The sequence below is a fragment of the Struthio camelus genome, chromosome 1 (genome assembly GCF_040807025.1).
Source record: "Struthio camelus isolate bStrCam1 chromosome 1, bStrCam1.hap1, whole genome shotgun sequence".
Classification (NCBI taxonomy): Eukaryota; Metazoa; Chordata; class Aves; order Struthioniformes; family Struthionidae; genus Struthio; species Struthio camelus.
This window is the reverse complement of record NC_090942.1, coordinates 175,560,520-175,574,184: the sequence shown is the minus strand read 5'-3', so window position 1 is coordinate 175,574,184 and position 13,665 is coordinate 175,560,520. Positions and strand designations below refer to the sequence as shown.

At 39.5% G+C, this 13,665-nt stretch overlaps 1 protein-coding gene across 9 annotated transcripts in view; it reads right to left on the bottom strand.

Annotated features, from left to right (window-relative positions):
• The window catches only part of RBM26 (RNA binding motif protein 26), a 64,527-nt gene extending 52,221 nt beyond the window's left edge, over positions 1-12,306 (bottom strand). For 8 of the 9 annotated variants that reach the window (XR_011138248.1, XR_011138221.1, XR_011138242.1 and 5 more), the window contains exon 1: positions 12,141-12,306. Coding sequence is in view for 1 of the 9 variants with exons in the window: in XM_068929293.1 (XP_068785394.1) it covers positions 12,141-12,211 (71 nt within the window). In the remaining 8 variants the exon portion in view is untranslated. The remainder of the gene's footprint in view (positions 1-12,140) is intronic. The other variant, XR_011138266.1, reaches the window with a different exon arrangement.
• Between the last annotated feature and the right edge of the window lie 1,359 nt (positions 12,307-13,665).

The window sequence follows — 13,665 nt, the reverse complement described above, 5'->3', positions numbered from 1 at the left end:
CACTTCCTTCACAATGTCTCTCTACCCTATTCCTTTCCCCCAAAAAAGTTATTTCCTGCATAGCAAGCTTCATCCCCAGTGAAGAGAGATCCACTGAGCAAAGAAAGTAAACCTGTCAGCATCCATCCTTAGCACATCCTCCGGATACAGACTGCTCTGAGGTTAAAGGTCAAAACTTCAGACATAATCCAGCACCCTCTAGAAAGCAGGCAACAGCAGAAATGCATGCTGAAAAAGCAATCTGAGCTGCTAGGGAGATATACCACAAGTTTCTGTAATAGTTTGCATTATTATTCATAGACGTAGGAGATGGGAGTTTATGATCAATTTGAATTCCAGAAGAACCTGTATCAACTAAATTGACAAAATACAAATATGTACTGTTAATCGAAAAAAACAACTGAACAGTGACGGAAAATCCTTCAAAAATGTTTTCTTCCAACTACCACTACTACATCTATTTTGCCTCTGTTCAGATTTAATGACTCTTTATCCGGAAGAAACCTCTAAGTCCCAAGTCATCCTGGAAGCAAGTCAAAGGCACAGAACTTTGCACAGTAACAGAGACGCAGAAGTGCATGGTGTCTTGCATAGTGTTGGCACCTGAGCACTTCATCTAACCAGATTATTTGGAAGCCAAATGTTGAAATGATTGTTCTTCATAGGCTGTAGGGAGGGCTCCCATTCAGCACAGCCTCCAGGAGCCTTTAATTCTAATCTTTCTTAACTTCTGAATGCTTCAATTTGCAATTTATTTTTAATTTTTCCTTAACAGAACTTTCACTTCACCAAAGATGATTTTCATTCGTCTGCCTTCAGTGTTTCAAGTTGAATCATACCTCAGAAAATTCATGTGCTATTTCCATACTATCAACAGTCATAAGAGGGGAAAAAAATTTGGGAGTAAAATTTCCATAGCATAACACTGAATTATTTTCTAGTCCTATTATCTTCAAAAATCAGACAAAACATTCCAGATTGAAATTTTTGTTTTGATTTCACAAATTCAGTTGTTATCTGATAATACGAACATCAGACCATATGACAATAAGATATTATCTGATCAGAAATCAGTCTATAATTGATCTAAATAATGATATACCCATGCATCAGAACTTCAGTGAAGAAAAAAACAAAAAATCAGATTAGAAGGTTAAAAAAAAAATCACTGCTGCCAGACACTGTAATTTATTTTATTTTATTCTCCAACTCCTACAGTAGTGACTATGGTATTCAGTGTAAAATAATTCCCCTCACATGACTAGAGTAGAAAACAGGAAGTCTTTTCTGGAAAGCCACCTAGACTCTAAAACCAAAGGTAAGGAAAAGCATGTACTTTTTAAAAATAACAATTTATTTAAAATTTTTTTTTCCCTACTGACGATTTTGGGAAAGCTTGACTTGCCCCCACCCCCTTTTTAATACCCAGTCTTAGCACTACTGCCCATTCCACAATGACCTCACAATTTCATTCCATCCACCCAACTCCCAAGGAACTCTCATGAGAATAGCTACAATACAAAGTATATAAACACACTTTTAATTTCAAAATATGGAATCACTTTCTCCACTGCCTTTGTGTTTACCATTCTGTATGCTATACTGCTGCACATGAACAATGTAACAGATTACTTTACTCAGCTCTATTATTATTCTTCAATATGTAACTGCAAAAGCTCTAACGTACAGAAAAGCTAGAGATTACATGTTTTCAAGTTAAGAATGTGTATTTATTTTGGATAGTCAACAAATACATATTTTTAAAGATACAAACATAGGTGAATTACTTCAAATTGATGCTAACTGAATAGTATTAGATGCAATGTATTCTGTAGTAGAGCAAGATGGAAAAATGCCTTTGTAAACTGAAACCATGATTTCAGGCGATTTCTTTTCACTTTTTAAAACTAAACTGCAAATGATCTTCATGCAGGCAAAGGCTGACTTCCTTCTGGAGGTACGACTTGAAACAGAAGTCTCCTATGTAGGTTGTTCAAAACTAACAAAAACATGGTTGATCTGTTTTCCCCGCATTAGTGAAGATCATGCTTCTTTTTGTAACTAGTATTTTAGGTAGACTTTTTATATCTCATTTGACAAGGGGATAGTCTGATCTACTCCTGGTGTTCAGGTTCTTGTAAAATGCTGTTTTCTTAAGATGTTGGAAAAATTAAATTGCTAACAATGTTAAGTCATAGAAAAGTGAATAACTAGTCTCATCAACAACAACAAAAAAACTTTACAGAACAGTAAATACAGGAAGGTTATGATTTATGTTCTTTATAGCTGCTGGAGTTCTGAACACTTTCTTTAAGGGATTGGGGGGGGGGGGGAGCAGCAGGTTACTTTTTTAAAAATAATTCTCTATTTTTTCATTTGGATAGAACTCCTTGAAAAAAATGCATAAAGATCCTCCACTCTTCTTCAGTTTAAATAAAAAGTTCCTATATTTTATTTGGCGGGGGGGGGGCAAGTTTTGCTAATAACTGACAAGTTTCTTTTGTTCTGTAGTCTGACAATATTTCTCAGAGAATAGGATCCTTACGCATGAATAGTATGCCACATGGTTGCAGTATCTTTGCTGTGTGTACATGGATTTTTCACACATCTATTAGTTTTTCTAAGCCTTTCTGATTTGCTTTTTATGCTCCTATAGTAGATAATGCTTTATTTTTATTTTTTCCTGGTGATATCTTTTAACAGAAAACAGGAAAGGCACCCATGTGGACAACAGTAAAACGTACTACGTAGCACAAGGACTTTGCCTTGCAGAAGCATATCATACCATCTTCTTGCAGATTATAAGATCAATAGGTCCTTAGGGACAAAGGTCCTCAACGGAATTTTTAGAAAAACAAGTACCAGTCTGGCATTGGAGTATCACTTACGCATGTTTCAGATAGTTAAACTGGCATTTCAAAATGCAAAGTAAATTTCTATTTCAATAATTTCTTAATTATAATGTTCACTGAATGACATACATTTTCAATTCTGTTAGATGTAGGTTTGAATCCTTAGGCTAATTTGAATAAGGTGGAGGGTATCGCAGACCAGAAAGTACATGGAATCTGTGCCTTAGAAGCATGACAGAAATTTAGCTTTACCTCCATTCTTATGTTAAAACTTGGTTAGAGGAAAAAAAAACTCTCATGCATTCAAACCTATAAAACAACACCTGCAGCTTCCACAGTCTCATAAGGAACCTTCTTAGTTTGCTAAGAAGGGAACTCTTACTAAAATTCACACTCTTATTACAACCTATTCACGTCCTTTATATAATAGAGACTATATTCTAGAACACTCCAAAAAGTAGGTTTATGGTTTCTGTACGTCCTAGATGCTCACAGTGCACTCTAATATGCAACACGTTGCCTACTCATTTAAAATCAGAATAACCAAATCTAACTAAGATAGAACTGAGCCTTTGGTTAAGAGAGTATGTAATTATGAAACTGCTAAGCTTTTTTGGATCTTCCTGATATTTGTTTACAGTTGAAATAGTTACTGTAGTTATGCTTATACAGCTACAATATAAAATATGAATATACAGTATAAAATATATACAGCTATATATTTTAAAACATTTTTTATTTCTCAACTTTGATTCCCATTTCTATATCCCATTAACTTTTTGCAGGCATGTGCTGCAAAAATCCATCAGTAATCATAAATTTCTCCTCCTGTGTTGTCTTTCATGCTATTTTCTTTAATAAACAAAAGAACAGTTGGCATAAGTAATCTAAACTGATTTCCACTGTAGCAATTATGTCCTGATGCTGGCTACAACTAAAGACGAAGGCATGTTTTCTTGCAACTAATTTTCTGATTGCATGATCCTAATTCAAGGTTTTACTTTAGCAGAATCTGCATTATACTCGTCAGAGAATATGCAGTACCTATCTGCTCAATATTAAACAAGAAAGATCACTCTGGAACTCTTGATTTAATAAAGATTATTTAATGTATAGGCATGTATGGAAGAGTTCTCTTACTAGAGTTCTGCACACTCTTTGGAGAACATCTGAATACTTCCAACGGCCAGCTGCTGAAGAAAAGCTTCAAAAAGGGAAGCAACAGTCAGTCAAATGTATTGTCCAACTGTAGGAGTAAGATTTTGCAACTGCAACAAAACTCATGGAAAAGTTCAAAATTCCGCTTTCAAAATAATTTGTTTCTAATCTATTCAGGTTTGGTAGTGCTGACACCAAATTATTATTTCAAACAAATAAAGTAGAAGAGTAAAGATGAAGATACAAAAGTAAAACTTTTTTTTAAAAAATGTTTGGGCACAGAAATAATTTGATTGAAGAGGATTCAGGTCTCAGTAAAGGCATTTTTTTAAATTGAAAACAGCAATTAATTAAAAAAACTCAATCCTTCTGTCTCTGGTTCAGATTTACATATTTCAAAATATAAAACACTAAATACATTTGGGGAAGAAGCTTTGATTTTTATAAATAGTATGCAATTACAGGCAACAGACAATCTGCATATTCAGCAGATATTGAATACACTTGCAGATTGTTTGCAAAAAATTCTTACTGGTGTAGCTGTACCCATAAAACCTCTTACTAAAGATCTAGCTTGCACTAATTAAAAAGATTTTGCCAGAATAGCTAAAACTAATTCAACAAGGAAAAAATCTAAACCTAAATATCTCTATATCCATAAATATTGCGTAAGAATGACATTAAAAGATACTGAATAGAAGCATACAGTAAACACCTTCAGAGTCTTCAAAGAGAATAAACATAATAAACTGTGTATTCAGTATACTGAAGCCATACTTTGCCAGGTTAGTGCCTACGAATGATTTAAGCATGAATATAAAAATCTATATTTAACTGAAGCACAAAACATGATCTTTTTTTTGATTTTTTTTTTTTTTAATGTAAAAGGTATCAGAAATCTCTGTTGGACTAAATATCCCACCATGAAGCAGTAACTTTGGGAATCTGCCTCCCATAAGCTTCCCGCCAAGCAAACACCGAACACGACACCATGAGGACTCCTCTTAAAATGCTATCATCAGTTGAAAAAATGATGAATTCTTAAGAAAAAGAGGAGGAAGATATGCAAAGAATTAAAGAATTGGCAAGCAGACTTGAGAAAGCTCAAGAGGGTTGTGAGGCTAGTGAAAGCTTACCTGAGAAAGCCACATATTTAAATAGCTTATTAATGTCGCCTGTCCTGCTCTCATCTGACTTGCTCAAACAATGTTTTCCAACGTTGAAAGCACAGAGGAAGCAAAGATACATACTATAGGTATCTTACACACATACCAAGCTGAAGGCTTTCAAAGTACTAAGCAATTAGCATGCGGAAAGGGCTGAAATACCTAAACCCAAATTCCCATCACCAGATTTCCTCCTTTCAGAAAAAACATATCTCCAGGGCTACAGAGTTCCTCATGCTACTGTTCATCAATTAAGTCCATAATTCATAAAGAAAGTAACCTGTCTTAAGTGGAGCTTTAACAAAAACAAAAAAAAAACAAATAATCATTTCTAGTTGATTTTTCAGAAGTAGTATTCACAGTATCTGGAGGAGACCTGGTACTATGGTGCTGCAACATATGCTAGAGAAATCAGTTAAACCTTAATTTTGCTGCGGAAAACCTCGCTAGCATGGCAAAGCAAACTGACTGCTCTTTAAATTTTATGCTAGTTGGATAGCAAGTCCACCATAATATAGAAAATGAGTTTGATTTTTTTAAGCTTTTTAGTAATATAACTTGATTCATACTTTTCTTCACATTTTTACTATAAAGAAATACCTAGTATTCCAAAGTCTACCCTCTGGTCACAATGTTTGGCCTCTGCATGCAAATTCCTGAAGAGACCTATACATATGCACTGTTTGACTATAGGGTACTTAACCTTTTTACTACCTGGAAAATATATTTCCCAAGCTGAACCTGTCATATAATCTGATGGTTCTCACAAAATGAATACAGTTACTCACTCGAGGGGGGAAAAAAAAAAAAAAGTACTTGGGAGGAGGAGGAGAAATGAGGAGAGAAAGAAGTGTCCATCAAAATCCCTTGTAAACAAAACATGGCTTTTAATTTCACATATATTTCATCACCTTTATTTCAAGCTAACATCAAGAACCTGAACCTACAGTTCACTTTGGAGGCAGCTAGTGCGCACACACTTCTTTAAACTAGTAAGAGAAGCTACCCCTGCTTTTCGTTTGTTCATTTTACAAATGAAATGCATAGACCAAAAAGGTGCTGCAAATCCTGAAACCAGTTTCTTGACAAATCTTAACCACCACAATAAATTGAAATGGCAAAAGCACGTCTGAAGTCCTCAGGCAGCGAAACGATCTTTTCACAAAGGAAATAACATGTAGGTGCATGTTATTTGTCTCGCTCTGCTCCACAGAATTTACAACCTAAATTTCAGAGTCTAGTTTTGTTGGCTAAAGATTAATATTTATACTTCTCTATGATACTTTTCAATCCTTGACATCAACCTAAGTGGACATGGATATGTTTGAAGGCTGAGGGGCACGCCTCATATTAGCAGGGCCGAGGGCATACAGAGAAGAGTACCTCACGTATTGGACCGAAGAGCCAGTCTAAAGTAGGCAATTGTGCCATGCAGTTGCTTTGCTACCATTTAGATTCTACATTCAAAAATCCAAGAAAAGATACAGCGTTCAGTAAGTAAAATGAATGACAGACTCATTCAGCAAGTGCTGGCTGCTATCTGCAGCCACTACTGCAGATGTGAAGGACTGATCTTGCAATGATCACTTAGTAGATAAATTTCTCAATGAATTACTATAATTTAACAGCCTCCAATGTTGTTAGACAAGTTATTAATATTATTACAATAGTTCTTAATTATGATGGTACACAGATTTGACATGTTCATACAGCAGCGAACAGTAAACAACAGCTTTAAATGCCACCTCTAGACTCAAGACAGCTTTCATGAGGCACAACAGCTCCTGGCTTGCTGGTTGTCCAACACATCATTCAATGCAGAAAGCAAAATCCATCAATTTTGTCTCTATGACCTGAGACGCAGCCGTGTGGTTCCTCTCATGGGGCTGAAGTTGCAATAAAATTTTCTTCTTCTTATATTGAACAACAGGAATAATTTTCTCCTTTTTTTTTTTTCTGCATTCAACTACCCCTTCTTTACGACACCAATATTTTAATTCTATCATAGCACTCTTTTGAATACGCTTAACAGTATCAGCGCTGAAAGTTAGGAATCTCCCATTCCCAAATACAGCAGCTCTCTGAAAGTCAGGTGAACCAACTATCAAGTTACGTATGTAACTTGTAACATCAGAGATGTAAACAGTAACTTCAGTGTTAAAAGAGACTAAGGTACTAATACTGTGTATTTGTGTTTTATTTATACTAGTTATAAACACTTTAATGTAAAATGTTTAAATAGAGGAAGTTAAATGAAGATAAACATATATTGCTTTTGGACTTCTTGCGGAAACAAAAGGGAAACTTCTTGGTAGCTGATGAGTGTTACTGGTAGTACGGTGTGCAATATTTATGTGGAAAGGAAAGCTCAAATTTTTAAATTTATTTCTATTCTTTCAATATCTCAGGTTATTACAGTATTAGTTACACCACTGTGAAACCTCTCCTGTTCACTAGGTTTCTTAAGTAAATGGGTGAAAATAACTAACCATCAACCTATTAACAATTAAGGAAAAACCAAAAATTATAAAAAATATTTTATTTTAAAAGGTTGGGAAAATAAGGCAAAGGAATAGTACTGGGAAGGTACAACTGAATACCAAAGCATCTCGACTATTTCTTTGACATAAAGTATTCTAATGATATGCAAATATATTCAGCATATTCTTTAAACAATTTGGGTTTTATTCCCTCTGTCGTAAGTAGTTACAATACCATAATCATTTACAGAATTAACTGATGCAAAAAATTCCTTTCCGTTTTAATGGGGTATGCTTAAATAGTGCATGAGCATTGCTTCAGTTTTTTTTTTTTCTTTCTTTTCATCTTCCCTATAAATCTGATTTAATAAGCTGAATAAAGCTTTAAAAAAAGTAAATATAGCAAAGCGGAAAAAATTAGACGTGGGACTCTTAATCAAGTTTTAAGTAAAAGTCAGTGGGCCAGCAGAAGATTTTAATTACATTTATTTTACACAGAACAATTAAAAACAAGATATCTCCACTGTAAAGAATTAGGGCAAGGGGGACAATACCTTCACTTAAACATTACAATTACTTATCAGGCAAAATGTAGAGTGCAGTATTTGTACAAAAGAATGGATTTTTCCACAGGTAAGGGCTCAAACAAAGAAATAAATGGAAACAACATACCTACTTGGAACTTTGCCAAACCATTTTCTGACGTTCTAGCAAGTATTAAACACTATGTTTATACAGGATCTGGAATGGACTTACAGAAAAAAAAATCCATCACATTAGATACAGCTCAGAGAGGACTTTGCTAGTACAGAAATTAGAGGTGACAGACATGAAGGTTTTATTCCAACTTTTAACATTACTTTCAAATATTTCACTCACAAGAGATGCTGCGGACAAGGATAAAGTATATAACGCTAGCATACTGCAGTCTGCAATCAACAAAGAAAAGACGTGTTCTTTACAGAGCTGGTTTGCATTACACGTATGAGATAGTTCTACTCAAATACAAAGCAGCCACAGAGCAAAAAAATACTTCTGTTAATTTGTTTACACTGGCACTGCATTCACATGCATGCAACTTTAATAGTTCAGCGCGCATATTTTGTAATTCTCTGTGCACCAAACAACTGCTCAATGAGTTATTTCCAAAACCACAAAAGAAGCCTCTACCTTGGAGAACTGTAGCAAGGTGCTGGAGAACTACCATTTGCACACTTCCTGCCTTACTGTAACGTGACCAAACTCCAGACAGGGGCGTTTGCGTGGAGGATTACCGACGCTTTGCCAAACACAGTAGAGCAGTACCAAAAACGAAACAAAACAAAACTCTGTAACATCCCTCCCATCCGTTCTTGCCTATGAACGGCATTTCCCAGGGGCACCATGAGAAAGCAGTCTAACAACCAAATGATGTCCAGTCCATACAATCATACACACCACTTGTTCCGTTATGCCGAAAAGTCAGTATTCTTGCTAAGGCTTTAAAATAGTTTGAAAATAAAACTTTATGATGAAATGAAACACGCTTTATGGACACTATTTTCTAGTTCTAAAGCACATGTGTGTGTTACGGCCTTGGAAACAAGTTATTGTTAATAATTGCCTTAATCTCGATTAAGTATTGCCAGCTACTTTGAAAAACAGGCAACTGGAAAAAGCAAGCACGTTCCAAGTATCTAGCTTGGTGTCTGGTACATAAATCTACACCTATATACAGGCACATACAACATGTATTTATATACCTTCTTAAATATATTTCCTTCCTTACAACGACAAAGGCAACATGTATCCAATACGTTGTTCCAATACGATTTCTTCCTGAATCAGGTTAGAAAAAATTCTGGGGCCTATCCTACAGCTAAAGGTTTCTAAAAGACCATTAACATCAAACAGGAGGCACATTTTTGTTTCGTTAAAAGGAAAAGACAAGTACAAAAGTATTTTCAGGCTATGGTGACACCTCCAGATGACCAGCACTTTAGTTCTCATTGTACTAGTTTGACATCAACAGCAGTTATTCTTCTTTCCTTTACAAACTACAAACTAAAGTTTTCATACAGCCAGGAGCCATAAGACACATTTCAGATAACTAAGAGCAGAAGCAGCTCCAAGAGTAGTGCCAATGACAATACTCATCCCATTAAATCCAACATTTATTGGAGGAATGAAGTTACACAGGACACCGCACAAAACTGAATGGCAGGCCAATGTTGATTTTAACAGTTCCCGGTGGTTTGTTCCCTCTTAGAGCTAAGAATTCACAGTACCCTCTAGGTCAGCAGTTCCCTTCCACATGATGTATTTTTCCAGCATGAGAACAACACCTGAACTGCTCACACACTACATATAACTTAAGGGCAACAGGTTTTAGTGCCACAAAGCGCAAAAATGTAGTTTCTAAAAGCTGAAAATCCCAATTTCACCCTTCAACTGCTGACTAGCACTAGCAGACTGCAGTCCAATATTCAAAAAGATCCAGGAGCATTGAACAACCTATGTTTGCTACCAGGATAAGAAATTACTATTATACATCACCAGTGAATGAGGTTGAAGAGAAAGAGTGAGGAATCATTCTGACCTCCAGCTTAATGCTATTGGATAAACTTTTGATAATTTTTAGATCCTCAATAAGAAATTGTCTTATAATACATTGATAAAGTCAAACTTAAGCTCCTGATACATAATAAGAATAGATATAGATCCACAAAATCAAAAAAACCTAAAAGATTTACTCAGTGAAGTGAGGGATTTTGAAGTCTACCGAAGCCCTACTGCAAATGTCACTGGCAGACTTCCAGTTTTAGATTTCTCATAATTTGACAATACTCGTAAATATTAATCTCCAGCTGCCAATAAAACGAGAGGTAAGTGTGCAAGATTTATCATTTCAATTTATCAACATGGAATTTGGAAACTACAACTTCTTCCAAAGTTAAATATTATCTGTCCCAACTCTCTGGAACAGCACACGTTAAATATTGATATCAAACTGTTGATTTCTGCAACAGAACATACATGCAAGAAAACATCCAGAGTCTAACAGGGAGCATTTTGCAGAGCGCTAGTTGGATCTATTACCAGAGAACAGAATGTGCTTCGTTAATATAATACCACCTCTTTCATAGCTACTCAAAGGGCAAATTAATTCACCTTCACACAGCTACATCTTTACATTTCACAAGATGACGACATATGTTATTGTAAATAAAAATTTACACCGCAGACCTGCAGGCCTGATACAAAGCCCACTGAAATTAAGTCCAAGACTTGTCTGCTCCAGTGCAGTTCAGATTAGGCCCTAAAGATAAAAAGAACAAGCCCATAAACTATCATAAGTGAAGCTCTCCTAAAAAAAAAAATTCCCAGTGTTTCAGTTCTTGAGCCTTATTCAAGTTATTTCAACGTAAGTTACACAAATTATATGTGCATATACGCATGCATTATTTAAAAATAACCATTAAAATAGCCTTTTATTCCATTCAACAGTGTTAGAGCCTATGGCGCCCAAACATCTCAGAAACGAATACAAAAATTAATTTATAAGCTCTCGTTCCAGTGACTCAAATCAAGCTCTGGCAATTTAATACATGTGTTAAAATGGTGCTTCAGGGTGACATGTCAAGTGCATGCCTTACTCCAAAGTGTCTATACAGACATATTTCTGGAAGCTGAAACCTTTAAAACCAAGTTCACATCTTGATTCTACTAAAATATTATCAAGAGAAGGCACACATGTATCATTACATGGAGCATGAGTAGAAGAGCCCTAATTACTCACAAGAATATTATGCATAGAGACCAAGCAGGTATTCACACACAGGCAAATTATTCTACAAGGCTTTTACTCCCAAGAGCTCCAGGTAACTGATGCAACTCTTATTTGTTGGGGAGGGAAACACACGAGTGTCAAACACTCAAAAAGACTAAGAATGAAGTACTGCAAACCTATGAAAAGCGTTACGGAGAGGATCCCTGAACACAAAGAGCCTATCACGGGAAATGGCCCAAATACCCACGACCTCTCTCAGAAAAAGTCGCTGTACAGGGTGGAGGCGGTAGCTATTCACCTGGCCTACACGGGGAGCGAGGACAGGGCACGGCACCTTTGGGGCTGCAGGCGCAGACACGTTACCTTCGGGTTACTCCAAGCTACAAAGGCAGAGAGAACAGAGGCTCTGCCGACGCTGGCGGTCGCTAGGGGGAGAAGCTGCATCCTTCAGTAAAAGACGGTGTTACCTCTCCACCGAGGACCGTGCCGGCAGAAGCGGGGGGTCGACGCACGCCCCGCGGGGGCCCCCAGGGCGAGGGAGCGGCGGAGAGACTGGGCACGGGGGGGGTGGGGCGCCCCGCCGAGGGGGGCGGCCGGCTCATGGGACTCTCCCTCCCCCCCCCGCCCACCCCCCGCCCCCAGGATCGTCTTTTCAAAGGGAGAATTTTTTTTTTTTTTTTTGGGGGGGGGGGGGGGGAGGTCGCGGCTTACTCACATGGGCTCCAAGGTTTTGCTGAGCCAGGATTTCAACGCCTCGAAGTTTTCTATGATCATTTTAACCACCATCCAGAGCGGCCCGGGCCCCCCGCCTCCCCGGCAGCAGCAACAACGGCGACGGCGGCGGGGTCCGTCCCGCCCCGCCGGCCGGCACCCCGGCTCCCGCGGCGCCTCGCCGCGCCCCCCGAGGCCGAGCCCGAAGCCGAGGCCGCCTCCCGCTTCGGCAGCCGCCGCCAGGCAGGGGCCGGAGGCCCAGCGCCACGAAGGGGGCGGAACCAGCCGAGCGGCGGCTGCTCCCTGCGGGCCCCGCTCCTTGGCCGCGGTGCGCGGCCCCTAGGCCCCGCGGCTCCCGCCGGGCCTGGGCGGTGGCGGTGGGCGGAGGGCAGCAGGAGCGGCGGGCTGCAGGAGCGGCGGGCCCCGAGCGCGGCCCCGAAAAGCGTCGCCCCCCCGCTCCCAGCTCCCCTTAGCCGCAGCGAAAGACAGAGCGAGCGAGCGAGCCAGAGAGCAAGTAAGATGGCGGCGGCCCGCTGTCGCGAGAATAAGGAGTCTCGCGAGGGCAGGCGGCGCGCCGGGAGTGCCGGGAGGCGGGGGCGGGGTGGCGCGGCCCGGCCCGGCCCGTGGGGCCTTGTGGGGCCTCGCCGCCGCCCGCGGCCTGGGCCCGCAGCGCTTGGCTGTGCCCTGCGGGTGCCCGGGGGGGACGGGGGTGCGCGCACGGTGGGGAGGCAGCCAGAGCTTCCCCGTGACGTGAAATGTCAGCAATATTGACAGCTGGGGGCGGGGAAGAAAAAAGGGAAAAAAAAAGTTAGGGGTAAAAAATGCCTCTAAAAAGGATCGGAGTTGGGAGCCATGTCCCGCTGGCCGGTTCGTTAGTGAAAAGAGGTCCTTTATGCTCCTCCCGCTCTAAAGGACGGCGTCGTCAGCATGGTGACCTGGTGAACTCTCATGATGCGGAAGGAAATGCCGCTTCTGAAAGTGGGAAAACAGAAAATAATCGTCGTCGTTTGAAGATCCGTGTTAGTAGTAGAGCTCAGCCCTAGGAAGATGGACGTGAGAGATGAGAAACGAGCCCTCTGCCTGGTCACCCCCGGAGAGGCGGCTGGTGTCCAGAGCACAGGAGCCAGCGGGACGGAGAACAGGCGCTCACAGTGCCTTCGTGGGAAATACTCATTTCTGAGAAATACTCATTTCTGCTATATACTATAATTCTGGCTCATTACAATACTCAAATGCTGCTGCGCTTGCCAGGGCCCAAAGTTAACTGGTTATTAAAAGAAAATGAGGAAAGTTTATCTCACTAAGCTTTGTGAATATGTAAGTGATAGGCATCTAACTAAGCTCATCAGTGGGGCTTTTTGTATAGTCAGTAAACAGAGGCAGATATCTCAAGGAAATCATTTGTTCTACCTGTCTCAGGACAGCGTGGATAGCTCTGCAGAGCTACCTGCTTCCTTTTCTCAGCTGTAGGAGAAGTTTAGGTACTCAGATTAGACAGCAACCTTAGTCTTCACCTGTCTGTCAGTTCT